This window comes from Apteryx mantelli, chromosome 22, assembly GCF_036417845.1.
Source record: "Apteryx mantelli isolate bAptMan1 chromosome 22, bAptMan1.hap1, whole genome shotgun sequence".
NCBI classification, from domain to species: Eukaryota; Metazoa; Chordata; class Aves; order Apterygiformes; family Apterygidae; genus Apteryx; species Apteryx mantelli.
In genome coordinates, this window is record NC_089999.1 from 15,454,173 (window position 1) to 15,475,809 (window position 21,637).

The following is a 21,637-nucleotide window of genomic DNA, read 5'->3' on the forward strand; positions in this document are numbered from 1 at the left end:
GGATTTGGAGCCAGTTCTAGATTATGCAAGAGACTTGGGCAAATGACTTTAATTTCTTTGTGCTTCAGTTTCCCAGTAATGATTTGAGGCATCTTTTCTTGATCTTTCACTGTGTTGTCAGCTTAGATTTGTTGTTTTTATCTGCCACTTTGGAGGTGCCCAGCTCAATGAGTCTGATCTCTACTGCAACACAAATCTGTAGTGCAATTGAATTTAGTGACTCTTGGCCTTGCATAACACAGGGGGATTGGATGACTGTAATCAGTCCTCCTACAGCGAGAGTGTATGATTTGAGTTAAGTCAGAGCCTGCTCAGTGGAAAAAAGACTGCTGCAGGGTACGGCTCTGCATTCTTCAGACTGGTGACAAACTTTTCTTCTTGAAATGAACAGTCAAGGTACTGCCTTGCTCTCAGCAGCTGTTCATCTATTGATGTCAGGCTGGTTGAAGGAGTCACTTTAATTCTCTACTCAGCACCATGCTTATTCTAAACTAAAAAAATGCAGCACCTTAAAGAAGCAATTCATTGAAGTGAAAGCAGTCAACTTTCCTGACTCTCCAGCAATTCTTAAAAAGCTCTCTGTTAAGTCAAACATAGAGAGTGAAAATGTGTGAAATAAGATTTGTCAGCCTAGGTGCAGGACTGGAGTAGCTGTGCTTTTAAAAAATCTTATGTTTAATAAAAATTCACTTTGCTTTAATGTAAAGTTTTAGTTTAGTATTGTGCCTTAGAGTTTAATTTCCTACTCACTTAGCAAGTAGCTTACAGCTTTCATTGATTCCCTACTTTGGAGACCAAATCTGTGTGATGAATTTCATTGAAACAGAATGTGATGTTACCCAGCAATTAATCAAGTGCAAAGTCAATTTACAATCTCGTGTACTGCTAATTCAGAAGGAAGAAATGTTTTACCTGAATGTACTACAACAGGCAATGAATTCAAGAAGACAGAGTTACTTAAAAACAAATTAAGGTCTTTGCAGAAGCTAAGTGCCCATAGGCTTTAGACTGCAGGAAGAAGAATGAAAGAAGTTGTCCTATCTTTGCCCATGAAGCTGTGATGTGATACACACACATTGTAAGAATCTGCATCACCAAGAATAAATTTCTGCATGGTACAGTAATCTTAATTTTAAAGGAAAGAAGGTGCAGCCTTCAGATCACAATTTTTAGGCAACATGAGGTCGTGGGATGGTAGGAACTTTCAGTCACTTTGTGCTGTATTAATGTCCTAACATCCAGCCCTTTTGAGGAGAATACATCATGAACAGAAGATTGCATTTCAAATCCTTTACATTTGCCTTTACATGAGAAAAGCCATCTATGATTGTACTTCTTTTTGGGTTTGTGAGGGAGGGGGGATTGTTTGGTTTGGTTTTACTTTTCCGAATTGGCATTCCCATTGCAACTTGCAGGCATAGAGGGATGGGTAATGCTAGAATTACCCAACTGTAAGCACATTCCAATAAAAGGTGTATATCAGTTCTTTCCTTGTAATTTCAAATAATTTGGGAGTAATTGTAAACTGCTGGAAAAAAAAACAGTGGCAAATTTCTATGTGTATGTATGTGTGTATATATATAGCATTTGTATACTGTGTGTGTATATAGATAGAAAAATACAAAGTTTTGGTTCTTGGCATGGGGTGATTTTTTTGAAATTCTTCAGTTTACAAATACTGTACAAATGTTATTGCTCGGTGAAGTCAGCTTCCAAAGTTCTTGCTGGAAAGCTATTTCCTAAAAGAAGTGAAAGCTTTAATCACCCCATGTAGGACTGAAATCAGAAGCCCTATTCGACAGAGATTTTTGAAGCTGTAGATCCAGACAGATCTCATTTCAGGTTTTAAACAGAATATGCAGAAAATACATTCTGATATTTTGTTTTTAAAAAATATTTATTGCTTTCACTCTCCAGAGGGGACCAGAGCAGTGCCGCAAGTTACCTGACTGTGCTTCCCCGAGGAATGGAATGTGTGGTGTTCAGCATTGATGGTTCGTTTGCAGCAAGTGTTTCAATCATGGGAAGTGACCCCAAAGTCCGAGCTGGGGCAGTTGATGTTGTCAGGTAAGTGAGGTTTGCATGGTTATCTTTCTAAATCTCTGATTCACCTGTTTGAACATAATAGGAAGAAAGAGGACAGAGCAGATTGTTTACTAAAAAACAGAAATCTTTAAAGGCTGAGCTTCTTTGCATATGTGTTTCTATATTTGCTAGGACATTAGGTATGCCTGATTTTCAGAGGAATCTTAAAGTGCCTTGGTTTAGTTTGAAATTTGTACTTTATGTTGTATAAAAATGCTTCTTGGGAATGTGACCTTAAAGTGTGTGCAGTGAATTAATAATGACTCCATTTGTTACTACGATTAGTAAAGAGTGTATTTTATGTTTCACTAACTTCAAATAAGGACATACTTCTACTTCAAAAATACCAAGTACCATGAGTGCAAGAGGTCTGGGGGGGTTTTTTGTTTTTGTTTTTTCTGGAGGGCAAAAAGAAAGCGGGGTGGGGGGAGCCTTTTAATCAACTCTTGCACGTCTGCTAATGCTGCGCTGGGCAAAGAAATAGAAATGTTGTTTTGCAACTTGCATTGGGATGGAGGGGTGTCAAGGGTTTCAAGGGTTTCCATTCCCTACAGCTGAAATGGAAGGGGATCTTGCTGTAGATTTCAAAGGTAGCAGGACTTGACCTGCAGCAAAAAGACTATTCTAAATACATTTTTAAATAGCTGTCATGTTTTATATAACTGTATTGTATGACACTGTCTCTTGCTTTCCTCCTTCTCTCTCAAGATGTAGAAATTATTACCTATTTTCTCAGTAGAAGCAAAGACTTGGCCATGCTGCTTTCCACTTGTTGAGGGATCATGTCTGACTTCTCCTAACTGGGTCTGTGCTGAGCAAAAAAAAATACTGACCTGTCCTGTGATGATTATTTCTCTTTCTTTACATACACAATTTATCTGCTGCTTCTAACAGGCATTGGCAGGATTTGGGATATCTGATTATCTATATCACTGGCCGTCCCGATATGCAAAAGCAGCGTGTGGTTTCCTGGTTGTCTCAACACAACTTTCCACAAGGAATGATCTTCTTCTCAGATGGTCTTGTTCATGACCCACTGCGACAAAAGACTATTTTTCTCCGGAATCTCATGCAAGAGGTACTAGAAACCTGTTTATATCTTTAAAACCTTTTCCAGACAATGTCATTCAGTGAAGTTAGAGATCTCCCTTCCTTTTGAACAGTAAATCTCACTGGCCATTACAAAGTATTTTTGCCATTCCTCATTCCTTTTCTCACTTTTTAAGGAGCAAAGAAGGCTGATAAAACATCCAAAGGGGACCTCCTGGCATGTGATATTACAAATGAATAAATAAACTGCCTGTTCTTTCCTGTGTGTGGACATGTACGTAGTTGTTCTGGGCTGCAGGCAGGCAGATTTAGGTTTCTGTGGTTTACAGAATTACATTGCTAACAGTGAGCTTGTCTGCTGCTTCACTGCAAAGCAGGTGTGATCCCTGTAAGTGTATGGTGTTCAATACTCAGAGCATTCACAATGGAAGTAATATTTGCCTTGTTTCAGTGCCACATCAAAATCTGTGCTGCATATGGTTCCATGAAAGATATTTCTGTATACAATGTCTTGGCTCTGTCGCCATCCCAAATCTACATTGTTGGACGGTCAACAAAGAAATACCAGACACAGTGTCAGGTAAGTAACTCTTGTTACAGAAACAGGAAATCCTATGAGGAGCAAAGAAACGCACATGTGCATAACTGCATGTGCATACATGCACAAATGTGCACACGCACAAGTTAAAGAGCAGAGGTAGTGTTCCAGGGAAAAAAAGGGAAGTTTAGGTCTGAGATGAGGTGTTTTCTTGCAAAGTGTATGGTAAAGGGAATTGAGCGGTCTTAGGATATATCTACAAGTGCACATATAACATATTGCTGAATGACAAAATGAAACGGTTCATTGAAAATAAAGGTGGGAGGAGACTTGTAATTTTCCTCTGTAGGTATCTAACTGGGATGCCAAAGATAAGAACTCCTTGGAGAGCCTGTGGGTCGAGACAGCTTCTCCCCAGAAGACATTTTATAGTGCCTCTTCCTTGATAGTTTAGAGTGCTTTAAGTATGATCCTGGAAGCTGAGCAATGTAAATGTCCTCAAAACTGCATAACAGTTGGCCCTTAAAGACTGGGGTCTTTCAGCCTTACACCCCCAGCAGAATCTTTTTCTTAAGACTTTGAGGTGGCTTGAAATTCCACAATCTTTTCATCCTTGTGGATTTCTGTTTTGCTGCAGTCCTTACCTTCCTCTGAACATCCTGTTTCCCTGCTGGAGGACCAGTGGAGAAGGCAGGCAGCTGAGCCACAGGAAAGGACAAAATTTATTCCTCTTAATTGAAGGGCTTTTTTATTCTGTTCACAGCAGACTACAGCTTGGCTTCCTCTGGCTGAACTAGTTGTAGTAAATTTGAAGGCACCTTCTCTAGGAAGGAACCCCTGAGACTATCCAAAAGCAAGGCCTCGTCTAGCTTAACAGCAAAGAGCACTCTTTGCTTTTCCATTACCCATGGTCAGCATTTGTTGAAACCTGTCTGGCAGCAAGTTTAACCAGCCAGATGTCTCATTAGTATGGAGCCTGTCTTTTGGTTACTGCATATTACAGTTAATAGATTAATTTCTCTCTCCCTTTCTTTCCTTCCTACTTCAGTTCCTCAGTGAAGGTTATGCAGCCCACTTGGCCTCACTGGAGTTCAGTCTCCATTCACGACCCAAAAAGAACAACTCTCGGATGATCTTGAGAAAAGGCAGCTTTGGCCTCCACTCCCAACCTGAGTTTTTGCGCAAGAGAAACCATCTCCGCAGGACTATGTCTGTACAGCAACCTGACCCACCTTCTTCCAACCCCAAACCGGAGCGTGCCCAGAGCCAGCCCGAATCAGACAAAGATCATGACAGGCATTTGCCCTCCATTGCGTGGGTTCGAGGTGGAGTTCACAAATTTGAATCTGTCCCCTAGAAAGCTAGGAGATACAAATCTTGGGTGCACTCCATTAAACTTGTAGGCATGCCTCAAAGATAGTATTTAGGCAGCTTCAAACTAGGAGGCTGGGGGGGACCTGTACCTCAGAGTCTTCCCTCCTCTGGAATCTGCCTTCTTACACCAACCTGGGAACTTCCAGTTTGTTGTTTTTGACATGTTTATTGGGAAACTTTAAAACAATCTAAAACTATTGCAAGTGCTTCAGCATCACAGTAACAGGAAATGTCTTAGGCTATTTTTTACAAGAGATGTAATAAAATGTGCAATAAGAGGAAAAAGCTGTAGCAGGTTGATTTTACTCGAAGGAAGGACTGTGATACCAGCTAAGTAGCTGCACATGAAACAGTAGAGACAGTAGGTCCCAGAGGTTACAGCGAAAGCTTACACTTTAAAAACTAAATAGTTGTATCTGTTGCTGCTTCACTTTCGATAAGGCTATACACTTCCAAGGGAAGCAGTGCTGGGAACCACTATAATGGGTGGTCAGGATTTGTATGGCAAAATGCTTTGGGTGCCTTAAACCCAAGATTTTCTTTCAGCTTACAGTATTGGTGAACAGACACCAACGTGGGCACTCATTTGTGAGGTGCTGGACATCAAGTAAATAGAAGAAGTCCACTTATGAACCAAATTATAAATGCTTCATGTTAGAAATAAATGTCTCTGCAGTTTGAAGCAGTTAGTGTTGCTGTATACAAAGTGATGTGCAAAGTGTACAAAGATCACATTGTTTTGTGGAACTTGGTGACTGTGGAAAATGTGTGGACTGCTCCAATTAAGGAGATGGCTCTGATCATCTCAGTCCGAGACATGGATCCTAAGATGGTAAGCTAAAGGGAGCCCTTTTACTAAGGGATCTCCAAACTTCAGAGCAATCACTTTTTTTTTTTTCATTATTCTAACTAGAATCTTTACACTGGAGGAAAAAAAAAAGTAGTAGATCACAATGGAATTCCTGTGGGTAAATTTTTTACCTTCTCATGCTTTATAGCAACTGTTTTGTTAAAGACAATCTGTAGCATTTAAAATACAGTCTTTCAGCTTCAAAGAAAGGAGATTCTAACATACAGGTGCCAAATAGACTTTTTCCTAATTATTTAAATTTTTCTCAGCTTCCTCAATGCACTTACTAGAAGTAAAAGGTGTGAAAATTTCACCCAGTGGGAATATTTCAAAAGTAAATGTTGTAATTAGTTTAACATAGCTTTTTTCAAATTCTTTGTGCAAGTACTTCTGCTGGACTAAATTCACCAAGAGAACTTTCATGACTGAACTGAACTTAAGCATGTTTCCAAACATGCAGTGAAGTTACAAGTGCACAGAAAAACCTTTCCTTTAAAAATTAAAACCAGACTGTTAACCCTGAAAAAGTTTGAAGACAATAGAGGATTTCTTTTTTCCTCTTTTTTTTTTTTGGGGGGGGGGGGGGTGTCACTTTTTCTTTTAGGTTTTCCTAGTCTGTAGCTGGAACAGAAACAGTCTCTCAACAAGCCTGTTGGATAGTGATTTAAAAGTTGGCATGTAAAAGAAACCAGGAATTATATGGAAAACTATTATGACACTGCAGAAGTAAACCTAATTCTGTATTCCCTGTTCACCCAAAAGTTTGTGTGCTTTTTTGAGGGGGATAGTAGTGTGGCTTTTGCCTTAAAAGGCAGCGAAGTAGCTTATAAATAGAGATCTCTGGTTTATTTTTTTCAGCTTATTATTTGGCAAGATTGCCAAAGTTGCCTCCTCTTTGGAGTCATGCTTAAATTCTACTTCAAACTTACTGAAAGATCTCTGGCACATCAGTGGTTTGGTTTTATAGCACTTCCTTTAAGGGGAGGGGTAAACTCTTCTGAAGATTTAAGAAAGATATGAAAAGTTTGATAGCTCTAATTAGGAGCAGGTAGCTACATTACATGGGGCTGGATTTTTTTTATGCTCTGGTACCAAGTCAGCAATGCAGTTTGTTGAGAACTTTTGTACCTAGAAGTAATCTTTAGGTTTACATGTGCCCCCCTCCCCCCAACAGTGTCATACCCAGCTGTTTAACCGACAAACTTGGAATAGTTATTCTGTGTTCTGTCTTGGCCCACTGTATTTATTCTGATCCCATAGCCTGTTTCTTCTCCTGTCCTCTGCAGCTAGGAGGAGACTGCACAAGTTATACCAGACATCAGATTCCATCTCCACTGTTCAGTTCACTGCTAGTATAGGTGCCAGAGCTGACAAGATGTCAATGCAGTAAAGGCTGCTTATTGTGGTGCTGAGTTTGTTTTCCTGCTGCTGGTCTAGGGAAGAAGAAACTAGGTAGTAAGGAGGCATGTCTGATTTTTATTCTGTGCTCCCTTCCTATCAAATGTACCTTGTTCTAGCAGCTGCCAATAACAAAATGCCCAGAGTACATACTGTGAAAAGACCAGATACAGTAAGTAGCTCAGTCTCTGACCAGTACAATTTATATTATACAATTTATGAATATAATTTATATGTTCAGAGCAAAGTCATTGCTTGTTGTCCTAGGAGCAGCCTTCTTTTTCTGATGCCACAATAACTGGCAGATTGTTTTGACAATAGTTATGGCAGGCCCAATGGAATATAGCTATTTTCAGCATCCTCCCACTTGTTAGGTTTAAATGGGCAAAGCAACCCAAGGTTTGCAAGGGAGGAATTCACTACGCAGATTTGAAATTTGCTGATGAGGGTACCCAAAGGCAACATAAGTTGCAAAGTTTGAAATTACTTTTTTTAAGTGTTGGGTGTATCGCATATCTGCTGTTAGTATTCACTGTGCCTGCTGCAAAGTTCAAAGCTATTGCTGTCTACCTCTATCAGCCAAGAGACTCCAAAATCTATTCTTCAGTTTAAGTTATTGTGGTAGGAAGACCCACTCCTTTTCAAAAAAGACATCTGTCTGTAATTTCCATGATGGGCATTAAAGGAAGTGGAGTCTGAACACAAGAATGGAGAAATCTCCTGGGTTATTAAGTCCTCATTTTGCAAGAAACCATGTAATGAAAGCTCTGGTTTTGTGTATTTCTGTTAATATCTGGGTCACCTTTACAGCCATTGTGCTTCATTTAAGAGTATTATCACTTAAGGAGTAAAATAAATGCTAGTCTGTGTGCATGCTTTAGGGTGGTAAAAATATTTTCCCAACTTCATTTCTTAAGATGTACGAAAGCTCATGTGGCCTTTACATAATTCCAACTCTACTTACTGCTCAGGGATAGAATGGTTTATCTGCTGATCACATGCCTCCAGATAAGCATTTTTGCAAACACTGTTAAAGGTATCAGTTTGGAGTTTAATGCTTCCTGCTAATTAGGAGCTGATGTTCTGAAAGATCAGATGCCAGAGGCATTTGTTTTGAAAGAACTATCCAGTTGCTACTAAACTGACACCCAAGTTTTGTTGGAAGTGAGAATACAAAAGAGGTGGTTACGATTTTGACATCTCACAACTAGGCTGGCAGTGCAACAGCCTAGTGTGGCAGTGGAAAACTGGGACCTCATGCATGTAGCTTTTTGCAGTTATATTCGGGGCAATCCCTGATGTTTGCCTGATGAATCACTAGTTTTACCATGTAATTTAGCCGCTGTTACTGCTTAAAACATTTCCGTCCTGTCAGAACTTCAGCTTTACATGTTGTCCACACAAAACTGCATGTAACAGTTCATGGTCATTCAGTTTGCAAGTGGATACCAGCTTTTATTCAGTTTTAGTTGAGCTTTCACCAAACTATTATCAGTGCTCTTAAACAGGCTATTTGCTAGGAGGTTGAGTTTGAGCCCACAGTTTTTTTCTTCTCTACTTACCCATCCTCATGTCTGCATTCTTTGCGCACTCAGCACTGTCTTGAACTTTGTAGGCTATGGAAGCGTTGAAGCATACAAAGAGGCTGGGGGAATCGTGGGTGCTCAAGGAATGCAGGGTTAGACCCATCAATAGTTTCAGCACCTTTAGTGCCTCCAGTCTGATTAATACAAAAAAGCACATATTCTTCTGACCTGTGGAATGGAGGAAGCATAACTGAAATTTTAGAACACTAAACTTATTACTCCAGTGGCTGTTGAAGCAGTAGTACAAGTCAATGCACAGGGAAGGCCACACCTAGACACACTTATTTCTCTGCCCTATTGATATGGATCCAGTTTTTAATTACTGTAAAAAAATATGGCAGTGATTAATAGCAGTGGTGGACTGTTATCTGAGATATTGTGAAAACACACCTTCACAACTGTGGTGTATTTTGTGCTTGTGCGTGTGCTTGTGTGTGTGTGTGTTTAGCTACTGAATTCATAGCCACATTAGGTGAAGTTTTTGGTTTGGCTTTCACAGCAAATTTGTAACCAATATGCATTTTTTACAATGGCTGTTAGTTCAGTTTTGTTGTCCTGTTAGGTAAGTTTGAAAAAAGGTAGAGTTGTAAAAAGAGTGCAGAATATTCCACAGACCTGAATAGTAATGTTGATCCAAATCTGCTTATTTTGAATAACAAATGTTTAAAACAAAATGTTTGCCTACACTCGTGCTCTTGGAACAGAATCTTGCTTGACCAAAGTATTCTTGTTTAGTTTTGTGGCATGGTTTATATACTATTCAGCATAAAATTTTGTCAGGTGCAAAAATGACATGGCATTAATCATCATTCTTGTTCATTGGGGTTCATGAGTCAGCTGCCGTTTTGATTTGGTTAGATGAAAATGGAGTCTTAATTTCTTACAGATCATCTCTCCTATAAGGAAGCTATCTATCTCTTAAAAAAAAAAAAAAAATTCAGTGGTTACATAGAGGTTGAACCATCATTAAAATATAGAGAAAAAAAATGTACACACTTTAATCTACTATTAAACTAAGCAGAAAATTACACTTGTCTGAAAGCTCCACCATTCTGCAAAATACTTTTTTTTTTTTTTTTTTTTTGGTCGTGATTAGTCAACAAGTTGTCCCACTATAGTCTTTAGGTCAGGGCAGTACAACCTGTGTATTTAAGCAAATCGCCGGTGCTGTTATCATGTACTCTGCAGCATAAATTTAACAGGGAAACGTGAAATTTTTCCTTCTTTCTATATTGTTTCTTGTCTTAAATTTGTTTAAAAGCTTTTTTTTAAAAATATCTGAATAGGTGTTTTTAATTTTTTAGATTTTTAAGGGCAATGATTATTCCTGAAAAAACAGGATTTTCCTCAATTTTTTTCCCCTGTTGTCTTTCAGCCACTGTAAGGTAAGTACATTATAGAAACACTAGATTGGTTTATTGTCAGTTTTCATAAGCTCATGGGTTTGATAAGGGAGAGGAAGACATTGTACACAGTGTGATTTCATTATTTTTCTGATTAGAACTTGAAACATGAGGTCTGAATTCAAGATTTCTGCATTGAATTGTTCGTTTCAGACATGCAAGGGAAAAAGTGGCACTTTTCACCCTCACCTGGGAGCTGGAGTTCCCTAAACACAAAACTTTCCAACTTACCTCCTCTCAGCTTCTGTAAGAGCAATGATTCTTCCTGACCCACATTTGTAACTCAGCAGAAATAGTGGTTTTCACAAGGTAATTTGACTTAATTGCTGTTTAATCACTCAAGTGTAACTCTAGGTTCCTACAGAAGATCTGAAGTTCCATCCCCATTTAAAATGGAGGTGGTAACACACTTTTTTGCAAGAAAAGAGCTCCATTTTCAGAAATAAGAAATGGCCTGGAGCAGCTGGAATCCTGTGCCATGAACTCTGGGACTGAAGTCAGGAGTTACTCCCTCTCTCCCTCCATTTAACTCAAGCCCAAGGTAAGGGGATGACAGTTTACCCTCTACTTATACTTATCCCAGTAAGGTACTTTCACAATTGGGTAGTGGGGGGGAGGAGGAGGGAAAGGGTGGAAGAGGAGGAACATGAAATAAATTTGACAGTTCATTTCTCATTTATTAAAAGATGGACAGAACTTAAGTTGAGACAGAAGATTTACTATAAAATGCTGGGTGATGGCATACTGGAGATTATAACATTGAGACATAACTTAAAAAGACTGCTTAAAAACTTAAAAAGAGCTTTAAGGATGAAGATTTTGGGGGATGACTGGTGTGTAGGGCTCAGAATGGCAGTCCCCTCACAGAACCCCAAGCCTTCTGCACATCTTATTTTTCTATTTGTGGGGGAGGGCAGGGGCAGGCTACTCTACAACTGAATACCTGTGAGAAGACTTGAACATGTTCTTTCAGTCTATAGTTTTATTAAGTGTATACTTTTAAATATTGTTTTGTCAGTGAGACGGTTCTATATGGTGACAAATGTTTATATTTCTTATGGCTGCACCTTGTAAAGATTTAAAAAATGTACAATAATGATTTAATATGAACTAAGGAGTAAGATTTTTACAACTGGTATAGATTTTGTTGTGAGCTGCTTTTTAAAATCTTATAACAAATTAGTCACTTAATAAAATCTTCTTTGCCTTTAACCAAACAGCATCACAGGCTCTTCTTACCACTGGGGTGGGAAGTCTTAGATAATCACATGCATGTTCTAGTAGCCAGCAGAAGTGGTATAAATAGTCTGTTTAATGCCTAGGACTATCTGAATAGGACCTAGATTTGTGAATAGAAGTCAGTCTCTGAATTTCAACACCCCTTTTGGAGGAAAAAAGTAGTATAAGAAAATACTTAAATAACCAGACAGCACCCTTGTGAAAGCTTTATAAAAGTAGTATCAGTACATGCAAAGAAGAACTTCAAGCTACTGTTCCATATGGAAAAGTAGGCTTTAAAAAGGAAAAAAAAAAAAGTAAATTAACACAAAAACTAAAGCTCTCTCCAGGCATCTGAAGCACTAGAAGTCAGGGCTGTTTTTATGCAAGCGTTTCCAGTCCTCATAACTGTCACTATATTTTTTTTAAGCAGTCCAGTTTGACAACCAAGAAAATCAGGAGCAAGTTTAAAAATCAAGTTACACATACCAGTATTGAACATGATTGTTTCCTGTATTTCTACTTAATACCATTAGAATTTTAGCTGTTCCAGTTTCACCAAATAAATATTGAAGATGCACCTGGTAAGTAAAGCAAGTTTCCCAAATTAATCTTCTGTTTAAAGGTTCATTTTATAGAATTATAAGAATCTGACAAGCCTGCACAAAGCTGCTACCATGGAAAACAACCCTAGTGTTGAATTTTAGAAGCTTGAGAAATCTTTGGTTTAGTTGTAAAGACTTAACTCTGTTAAACTAAATAACCTACCTAAAAAAGCTCATCAAACAAGTGTTACTTTAAAAAAAAGTAATTAGAAGTTAAATACAGGTATCAAATGCTTGGTATACTTCACCAAATAGAATACCTGTGTTACAATATTAGCTAATGACAGTTATAAGAAGTGATATTAATTGCAGTAACAGATTTCTGCATATAACTGAAAGACAGACATAATTTAAATCAATGCTTAACTCCACTGCCAAGATGCTATTTAAAGTAGCAGCAAGAAATTAAGCAAAGCTGCTCTGATTCATCTGGAACATAAGTACTTTAAATGGTCTTAATTAGGCTAATTAATAGCAACCCTTAAGCCATGAATTAGAGTGCTAATGTAGTTTGATTGTTGTGGCTTGAGCAATTCTACAGAAGCCCATTGCCTTGCATGGACACTTTTTATCAGAATTCAAACAAGCCATTGCTGTTTCATTAAATTACAGTTAAAATTGAGCTTAGCTTTCATAAAGCTGTGGCTTTTGGTTTGTTAGTGTATAAAAATCTGTTAGAACTTGAAGATAATAGATCTGTACTCATACTATGCAGAGGAACCTCTGAATAGCTCTTGCCTATGATTACTATTTATAGAGCAGCAGCCCTTGCTCTGGCCATCCCTACTGGTCAGGTCAATCTAAGCCTCTCAAAATACTTAATGCCTTATGCAACTTATTCAAGATGGTCCCTCTTCTCAGTAGGGCATAATACATTATGTGGTACAAATTTGATTCCCTTGTTCACTTGGAAAGCAAGAGACAGGAAGACCTGAGCTGCTTTGTCAAGAAAGATTATAAAAGTAATAGCTTATTCAAAGCACAGTCAGTTATGTTCAAAGCATAGAGTGAACTTTCAAGTCTTGCACAGAGTTCTCCTTACAGGCTCATAAAAATAACACTACTTATAGGCATCATTGTCTAAGTACAAACTGCTTGACGGAGATTCTTTGCTCGCCTTCTGATAGCTTGAGAGAGTTTGAGATTGATGCACAGACTGCAAGTTTTGTGTCATTAGATAGTTGTAGTTTGATATTGCTTGTTGCCTGCAGAAGAGAACAAGACTGCCATTAACAGCATGAAGTTGACAACATTGACTTCATCTGGTTGTAACTGGTTGTCACACAAATTGCTGAAAAATTGAGAGATGGGCCAGGAGCAAGGAAGAGTGCTGGGAGCAACACGCTTTCAGTATTAAACATAGCTTTAAACACTAGCAAGGAAGTGTTTTGATTGGTTACCTTCCATGGACCTGAATGGCAGCACACAGACTAAGTAGTGTAATACTTTAATTGGCAGCAGAGGCATTTCTTGCAATATAATCTCATGGAAACATTGGAACAATGCATAGAGCTGGCAACTAGCTATATCTTGGCTCAGTTTTGTCAAGAAAAAGGTGAAATGGGAGGTTTAATGCTAAAATCCATGGCAATTGATTCCAGAACATAAAATCATGTGCTAGAATGTAAGGGCACCTCCCAATAAGCTTATTTCACAACTATTTAACAGGTAACCTACAAACCAGCTAGTGACAGAGCACATTATATAGGTCTACTCATGCAGGAAAACTGGACCAAGTCACTCAGTAGAGGCGGCACACATCACTAAGACTTCAAGCAAGCACTTGAAATTGCTGCCAGGTAGTGGAAGAGAGGTTTTGTTTTGTTTTTTCCCATGCAGTTTTACAGAAATCAACTTCTTACACCTTTCTTTGTTGCTAGAATAGTAAATAGTATTTAGGGTACTAATTTCCCTTAAAACCTTTCAACATAATGGGTGAAGATGATTTAAAAAAAAAAAAAAAGGCACAGTCCAGATCTCAGAGAAAGTAAATCAAGGCATTTATGGCATTCCCACAGAAAACCTGCTAATGGAAACTTTTAAAGAATTGACCCTAGAGGTGATGTTTAAAAGCTTACAGCAAAGAATTCCTTTTCCCAATCCACTTAGGTGCAATTACTGTTTTTGAAAATGCCAGCAACACAGGTACTAACTACTGCTATTTTAACAGCATCATCTTAACTGCTAAGACATGCCAGGGATGGAACAGAAAGAAGCTGTAAAAATTGGGAGGCTCAGGGTAATAGTTTGTTCTGTCATGCTTTGTGATCTTAATTAGTAATCAGTGAGAACTGAAGTTAAGTGACAAAGGCATTAGTACCAGTAGTTTTCTATTAGGAGGTGAGAAAAGCTGCTGTTTGTACAGAAACCCAACTTGTGGTTCATTGTTAACCCATGAGCTTTCTTTAATCAACAGCATAGAGGCTAAGTTTGACAACTGCACAATGACCTGCTGTAGCAGAGACAGACAGCACTGATAACACAAGGAAAAACCCTATGGTTCCGTATGGTAAGACTTAAAGTATGAGTTAATATGCCTCTCCCTCTCTCTCTTTTCAAACAGCAGGTTTTCTCCACACAGATGCATGCAGGTAAAGTCAAGGTAAGTGAACAACTACTTTACCTGGTTGGTACTATCTTCAGTTACGAATGAGAGAAACTGTCATATCACTAACAGATAGGAGAACATTAGGAGTGAGACTTAAGTGACCTTTCAACATATATGATCATTAACTTGATACAGGAATTAACCCATAATCATGTCTAGTTATCTAAGAATGGGCCCACTGGTAAAAGTTGAATTTTTGGAATTATGCAGTATTTTTATGCCTTTAGCATAGAAGTACTCTAGAGAAATACTTAATGCTAAGCCATTTCTAGAGGATTTTAGATGTTTGACATTTAATTATTGAATGTTAGACATCAAATGTTCTAAGAGAGGAAGGGGTTTAAGGAATTGCCCTGGTGTCAAGACTGCTGACCTTCAGTTTTTATTGTCTGAATACATCTAACTCTTAATGACATAACCCTTACAAACCCTTACACACCAGCCTACCATCCTCATGGACTAACCAAAGTGTTGTATAAGAGGCTTCTGCATTCTTTAAATTTTGACTTATTGTTACCATGGACTATTCGTAAATATAAAGCTACCTAATAAAAGCACAAAGTCCCTTTTCTTATAAATGTGCAGGCACCAATGATAAGGAAGTCTCTGTAAAATTAGATTTTTTTTGCCAAGTCTGGACTGACACTTTTTAGACAGTGGCAGAGAAGTACCTTTCTCACACAGGGTCAGAAGTGCCTCTAGCAGGGACAAATCTGATTTTTGCAGCAAGAAACAAAGTCAAAGAGAGCATTTGACAGGTTTTAGGGAATTTGCAAGTCCAACTGCAGATGTAATCTGTGCAGGTGTCTTGAAGAGAGAAAGGTTGTGCTACATTACGGCTGAGAGTTCTGCAGCTATTCCAAGCTACAGGGACCAGTTAGCCTGCATTTGAAAACACCTGAATTGGAGGTGGCTTGCTGCCAGATTTTGGGGGGGTAATTAGCAGTGTTTATACCTCTCTTCTTGCACAACAGCCTCATCAACTGCCTGGGAGAGACGCTTCAGTCGGCAGATCCCTGAGGAGACCAGTTCCAACTCGCAGTCAAACTCTCTGCAAACAAAATAGTCATTACTAAAGAGCAAACAGGACTCAGTGACTAGGTGACACCACCCAACCCACTGTCTTTACAGGAGAAGCTCTAGATATCTCCAGACTTTACTCAGAAGTTTAGGCTTCTAGCAACCATGCTCTGAATTCCAATGACTAGCTGTCTTGGGGCTGAAGGGAGATGTGAAATAGCTATCTTCCAGTTCAAGCACTGGGTTCAGATTCATGAGGTTTGGATTCAGCTTCTGGCTTTGACATTTCTCATGTGACTTTGACCAAGACAAAACATCTCTGCCTTATGATGTACTTTCTAGCTCACAACCCTTTTTTAGTTTTTGTTAGTTCTGAGGCAAGGGAAATCTCTCTATCCTGTATAAAGAACTTGGCATAAGCAGAGCTCTTCCAGGTATCTCTGCAATACAAACAGCAGCTTTGGGAAAGTTAGAGCTAAGCAGGAGTGAGATGCATCCAGGGCAGTTTACTGGAACAGCATCAGCAAAGAACTCAGGTGTATTCTAGAGTCAGATGGAGGCTGATCCTGAGAAACATAGTGGGAAAGTGATAAAGACAAAGCTTGCTCTTTTCACAGCACAAAACAAAGTTTCATGGTTCAGCATTGTGCAGCTGAACCAGTCCCTCTCTATACACAGACATTATTACTTTCTCAACTATTCTAACAGCACACCATTTCAGCAGAATAGGATAGCAACCTTCATGTCTTACCTTTCACCTTACAAGATACTCTAACCACAATAATGAAAAAAAGCAGTAAGGATTACTTATATATGACGTACATCTTTCTGTTGGCAGAAGGTGATGAATAAGGACTCTTTAGTGCCGCTGCTCTCCTTGATCTCCGGAGTGGGACAGCATCTTTACCAAGCCAGCATGAGAAACGCCTCCATTCTCTCTGCTCCGTCACCCTTGTTGGCCCAAGCAAGGCTCTCTTGCTGGATCTCGGGGTGCCTTTGGAACTGGCTGCTGGAGTAACACTTTTCTTATGGCAAGGGGTTTGAGGTGGAGTGCTTCTCTTCTTGGAAGAACTGGCTGCACAGCTTCTCCTGGCAATGGATTCAGCTGGAAAGGCTGCTAGTGAGTGTACTGGGTTTTGGCAAGACTTCTGTATTTTCTGAAAGATATTGGTAGATACAGCATACTAAATGAAGTCAACCAGCCTAGAGTTTGGAACCAGCAAGACTAGGAACATATAAGCTGAATCCCTTGCTCTTGTTCTTACATCAGGTTTAGCCTAGTATGAATGCCTCTCAATCCTGCTGTATCCATTCAGGTTGGAGGAGTCATTTGCTCCCCTAAACTTTGGGACTTGTCAAGGACTGTAGCAGGCATTGCAACAGAGATCTTGCTGCTTTTGTGCAGGAAAGAGCCAGGGTCCCTAACACAATTGATATGCTAAAAAAAAAAACAAAAACCACAGAGGCTTCTGCCAACAGAAAGAGCAGATCAAACTTGAATTTGCTGTCCTGCTACCATCTACTGGCTTTTGTCAATTTAGATTGGCTGTAATGGGGAATATGCTAATGATAAATAGTATGGGTACAGGGAAAGAGAAAAATCAGAAGATATACACATTTCTCAGAAACACAATTCTTTGTAAACCATGGCCATCTCTACCCACCTTCCTCCTCCTGAAGGTTGCTCTGTCATACATGATGAGTTATAGGAGGGGAAAGGGGTTTCTTTAGTAAGAAAAGGAAGGCATTGCTGGAACTACTGCTCACATTTCTTTATTTCTCCTTCCTCTCTGTTCTGCCAGATCCATAATTTGCCTGTCTATAGCCTAGCAAAGATATTGAAGATTTTACTAGTTACCAGCCATAAGACAACTACTATGTTGTGCAGTGCATAGGATAGGATCTCTGGCATAAAGCATGCTGTACATCCAGAAATCTTAGTACTGAAGTCAAAGCCAGAACTCAACTGTACCTACATTCGACTGCAAAGGCAAAATACCTGGGACACTGTTCCCAAAGCGTTTTTTGCTGTTCTTGTAATACTCTGGAGAGTTTGGTACTTGTCTTTTCCTTCCAGACTTTCCCAAGTTGGAGTCTCATGGAAATTCAGCTCTACTTGCTTTAAAGGTATTCGCTTCCTTAGAGACATGCGTATGGTATTGAGAGAACTCAAAGAAGCCCTTCTCTTGAATTTGTCGGGCACAGGGCTCTCATTCTCATTGAAGTCAGCTAGGAGCTGGTGTTTCCGCCAGCCCATTGTTGTCTTGACATTTTGGAGCACAGATACCATCTTCTTCCAGTTCTTGGTCAAGTGTATATCTAAAGCGATCAGAATGAGGAAAAAAATAGACAGAGCAAAGTACACCAGAGTGGAAAAGGAAAAATAGAAATGGTTCTATAATATATTTGGTTACATTTGCACAATGCAACAACATTAGAAGTGAGCAGACTTACTTTGGAACCTAAAGGGGGAAACAGCATAGATTTCCATAGCTATCCGGGTTTGTGCATGTTCATGAGAAAATTTTATTATTTATACTGCACAAACCTGATAAGGTGTGAGACTCAGGCTTGTAAGGTAAAATGCTAACTGCAAGGTTTTTTGTTAGTGTCTCAGACTGAGATCCCACCTCCCAAATTTTTAGTTTTGTTAATTATATCAGACAAGTTTGCACAGCTCCTCATGTCTCCCACCTGAGATGCTAGCTGAAGGTTCACTCTTAAGTCAGTTGCAATTGTGTATACGCATGTCCCGAAAATGGACAGGATTGTTGCTTGCAGATGAGATCAACTGGAGGGGCTAGATGTCTGTTACCTATATGATAGATATCTAGATATCATCTAGGAATAGTTTACATTCCCAATTTTCACTAGTTAAGAGGCAAGATATTGCTAATGACCTACTTTTAAAAAACAATTGAAATCCAAATGTATTTTAGCAGTCTGAGTTGAGTGAACCAATTTTACCAAAACTTCATTACAGTTTAGAGGCACTGTTAAGAAGCTGGGTGGTCTCTACTACTGGTATGCTGCATACTATGAAAGCCTAGTAATATCTCTCCTTACCATCCCTGACCTCCGGGATTGTCTCCACCTCTCACAAGTGTCCTTATTTGTGTCAGAAAGCAATAATGCCTACTGAAATCTTTTAATTTTTGAAGGTGTTTGGCATATTAGCATCTTCAATGCACTGTGGCAGGCAGAAACAAGAAAAAGCTAGTAATCAGGCAACCAGCTAATTCACTTTCTAGCCCACAGTTTATCAGGTTTCCTTTTGATAAGCTGATAATTACTATTGACTAATTTATGCTGGAAAGTTTTACTGAGGTGCTGCACCCAGAAGATGGAACCCTGTCCAGGGTTGCATTTGCTGTGTTGTCAGACTGGCATTGCACAATGCAGCATGGCGTGCCAGTTCATCTGGAACCCACAGCTAAGAGCACACGCAGCTTCTAAGCCAGGCACCTTACACAGCTGCTATCTCTAGTTCTAGCTGCTTTTCTGCAGTTACATTGGTCACTCCGAGATTCTTTACAGCTCTAGCCGAGTTTCTGGCACACATGCAACATTCAGCGCACACCTCTTGCATTAACGAGGCCGTCCCCCTGGAAATCATCCAAGTAGTTTACACTACTTGGGCAGGGCTTGAGCAATGCAAGCACTTAATGGGGTCTTCGCCATTTTAACCGGCATTCGCTTCGTGCTCCCCGCAGCGTCACGGGCCGGACCGCACCGCACCGCCCGCACGGCCACGTTACGTGAGCGCGAGCTCCGAGCTTCCTCAGCCGCGCTCACCCCGACGGCTCCTATGCCGCACTGGCGGAACCGGCTCTGCACCGTGGCGGGGCGACGGGGTAGCGGAGGCCAAGCTCAGGCGACAATATTATTTCACCCGCAAAAGACGGTAGAAGCCACAGGGGCGAGAGGCAGTGCAGGCAAGGCCAGAGGAGACCGAGACCGGTCCCGAGTCCCCCCAGCCGGGAAACACGGGCCGCGACCGGATCTCTGCGGCAGCCGCTCGCGGCCGTACTTACAGCTACGGCGACGGATGGACGAGACCGACCTACCACCGCCTCAGGGAGCGTCCGCCGCCGCGTTTAAATCGCGCGCCGCCCGCTCCGGCTCTGCGGATTGGCGCCGCTGCCCCGGGCCGCCCCCATTGGCTGCGCGCGCGCGGCGGCCGTTGGGCGGCTCGGTCTCGCGCGGCGGCGCGTGACAGGCTCGGCCTGGCGCCGCCCCGCGGGCGGGAGCGGGAGCAGAGCAGCCGCCGCCGCCGCCACAGCAAGGATGGCGAAAGCGTCCGGAGAATGGGATGCCCCGCTGGGAATCCAGGTCACCACTCCTGTTGCTTCTAGTATTAATTCCGGGCCAAAGTCTTACTGTTTTTTCCCCTCCACTGGCTCATGCAGCTTTCGCAGGGTGAATACAGAGTTCAGTTGCCCAGTGTTTTACCAGAAATTGTAGGGGGTGTGCTGTGTAGCAGATCAGGCAGCAGAAAAAGGCCACGTACAGAGAATGCAGGGATTCTTTTTTATCCTACCCCAGAGGAAAATTAATACATAAAACATGTAAGACATTTATCTTTAAAATATTTCTGCCTGAAAAAAAAAAGCTCTGGATAGAGCTGTAGCAGCTTATACTTTTTTCCAAATATTTTTTTCCTCTTTTACCTCAAAGTTAAACTCAGAGCTGATAACTAGAAACAACTGCTTAGCTAACACTGAATCTAGAGCCATGGGGAAGCTGACCCATGGATGATGCGGGATACCTTTTGTGTCCCACCATTGGCTTGTAGACATGCACTGTATGATTTCGTAAGCGTTATGAGTTAAAATTTCCAAGCGATAGTGTTTGTACACCTTCATATTCATGCACTACAACAGGGGCAAGTACAGCTCAGTAAATGCCCCCTGCTAATAATGATGTATTTCTCCATGTTACAACCCTGCATGCTGTTCTCTTTCCTCTGCCCATTGGTTTCATAGCCTCCAGATAGTTGCAGATGTGTTTTCCCCCTGCAAACATCTCTATAGGAAAAGTTTTTGGGGTCTTCTCAGCTGCAAACTGCATCTTGATCCACAATATATTAAGACTTGGCTGGAGTCTCCATCTGGACAGGCAAAATTAGGTCCTTTCTAAATGAGTGACAGTTTTATGACAAACAAAGAGATATTGTTGGGGTGTGTATGGGGGAAGCTAAACACAAGAAGTGGACTTAAGTGACAATCATATCCCTATCCTCAGCTTCTGGGGTAGCAGGGAGGTCTCCTTGAGAGCTGGGGTTTTGGATCTGCACTGATACTGGAAAGAAAGAAGAAGACAAAATTTCACCAAAACAGACATGGTGCTAATCGAATAGGCAGTGTGCTCTGACACAGAGCTAATGTAGGACTGGAGAACCCTAAGCCAAAAGGGAACCAACATGCTAAAGTTAAATTGAGTAGTCAGCCTGTACTTTCAAGCCAATTTAGAAAATGAAAATGGAAATATCTGACCCTTTGCTGTTGTAAAGAAGCTCTCAGGGGAACTGCAGATTTTCTTGATCTTGTTGTGCAGCCTCTGTTGTCTCCGTTTCAAATCTGCTATCCCAATGCATCTTTTGAGTTGCATCTTCTTTGGTGCTGCCAGCCAGTGAGCCTTGATTTTGGGGCAGAGTGTGCAAAACTATCAGTTGATATTTTTCCAGTTTCATCCCTAAGAGCGACATTACCAATTGACATGGTAAGACTTATGCAACACAGAGATGAGAAGTAAGTGCGTTCTGAAGGTTTGCCTCTCTGCAAAGGTTCAAACAGAGCACAAGTTTTGCCTGCCCTTTGGCTGTTGACAGAGCCAATTGGTAGTCAGCCTGATCTGTAAATGTGCTGATGAAAGCAAGGGCCTAACAGACAACAATGGGAGC

At 40.5% G+C, this 21,637-nt stretch overlaps 2 protein-coding genes across 10 annotated transcripts in view; one reads left to right on the top strand and one right to left on the bottom strand.

The window, feature by feature from the left end:
* The window catches only part of PITPNM3 (PITPNM family member 3), a 148,923-nt gene extending 142,130 nt beyond the window's left edge, over nucleotides 1-6,793 (top strand). For all 4 annotated transcript variants that reach the window (XM_067309434.1, XM_067309435.1, XM_067309436.1 and 1 more), the window contains 4 exons: nucleotides 1,918-2,067; nucleotides 2,980-3,163; nucleotides 3,587-3,715; nucleotides 4,722-6,793. In XM_067309434.1, coding sequence (XP_067165535.1) covers nucleotides 1,918-2,067; nucleotides 2,980-3,163; nucleotides 3,587-3,715; nucleotides 4,722-5,030 — 772 coding nt within the window. In that variant the 3' untranslated portion in view covers nucleotides 5,031-6,793. The remainder of the gene's footprint in view (nucleotides 1-1,917; nucleotides 2,068-2,979; nucleotides 3,164-3,586; nucleotides 3,716-4,721) is intronic.
* Nucleotides 2,041-19,823, bottom strand: PIMREG (PICALM interacting mitotic regulator). Of its 6 annotated transcripts, none has more exons than XM_013961929.1 (6): nucleotides 19,770-19,823; nucleotides 17,735-18,054; nucleotides 16,558-16,892; nucleotides 15,671-15,766; nucleotides 8,858-9,049; nucleotides 2,041-2,111 (listed from the first exon to the last, which is right to left on the bottom strand). In XM_013961929.1, exons 2-5 carry the CDS (start codon nucleotides 18,023-18,025, stop codon nucleotides 8,887-8,889), a joined length of 885 nt encoding a protein of 294 aa, XP_013817383.1. In that variant the 5' UTR covers nucleotides 18,026-18,054; nucleotides 19,770-19,823; the 3' UTR covers nucleotides 2,041-2,111; nucleotides 8,858-8,886. The 6 variants fall into 6 exon arrangements, with proteins under 6 accessions (XP_013817383.1, XP_067165540.1, XP_013817382.1 ...); XM_013961930.2 differs by lacking the exons at nucleotides 2,041-2,111; nucleotides 8,858-9,049 and adding exons at nucleotides 10,982-13,312; nucleotides 14,731-14,777; XM_067309439.1 differs by lacking the exon at nucleotides 8,858-9,049 and having other exon boundaries at nucleotides 2,071-2,111.
* Between the last annotated feature and the right edge of the window lie 1,814 nt (nucleotides 19,824-21,637).

Excerpts from the sequence above, each read along its gene's own strand:
- PIMREG (XM_013961929.1), bottom strand. The coding sequence starts at position 18,025 with ATGGTATCTGTGCTCCAAAATGTCAAGACAACAATGGGCTGGCGGAAA. Across the intron at positions 16,893-17,734 it reads CTTTGGGAACAGTGTCCCAG|AAAATACAGAAGTCTTGCCA; the intron begins GTATTTTGCCTT and ends AATATCTTTCAG. Across the intron at positions 9,050-15,670 it reads GCTGTTGTGCAAGAAGAGAG|GTCAGAAGAATATGTGCTTT; the intron begins GTATAAACACTG and ends TCCATTCCACAG.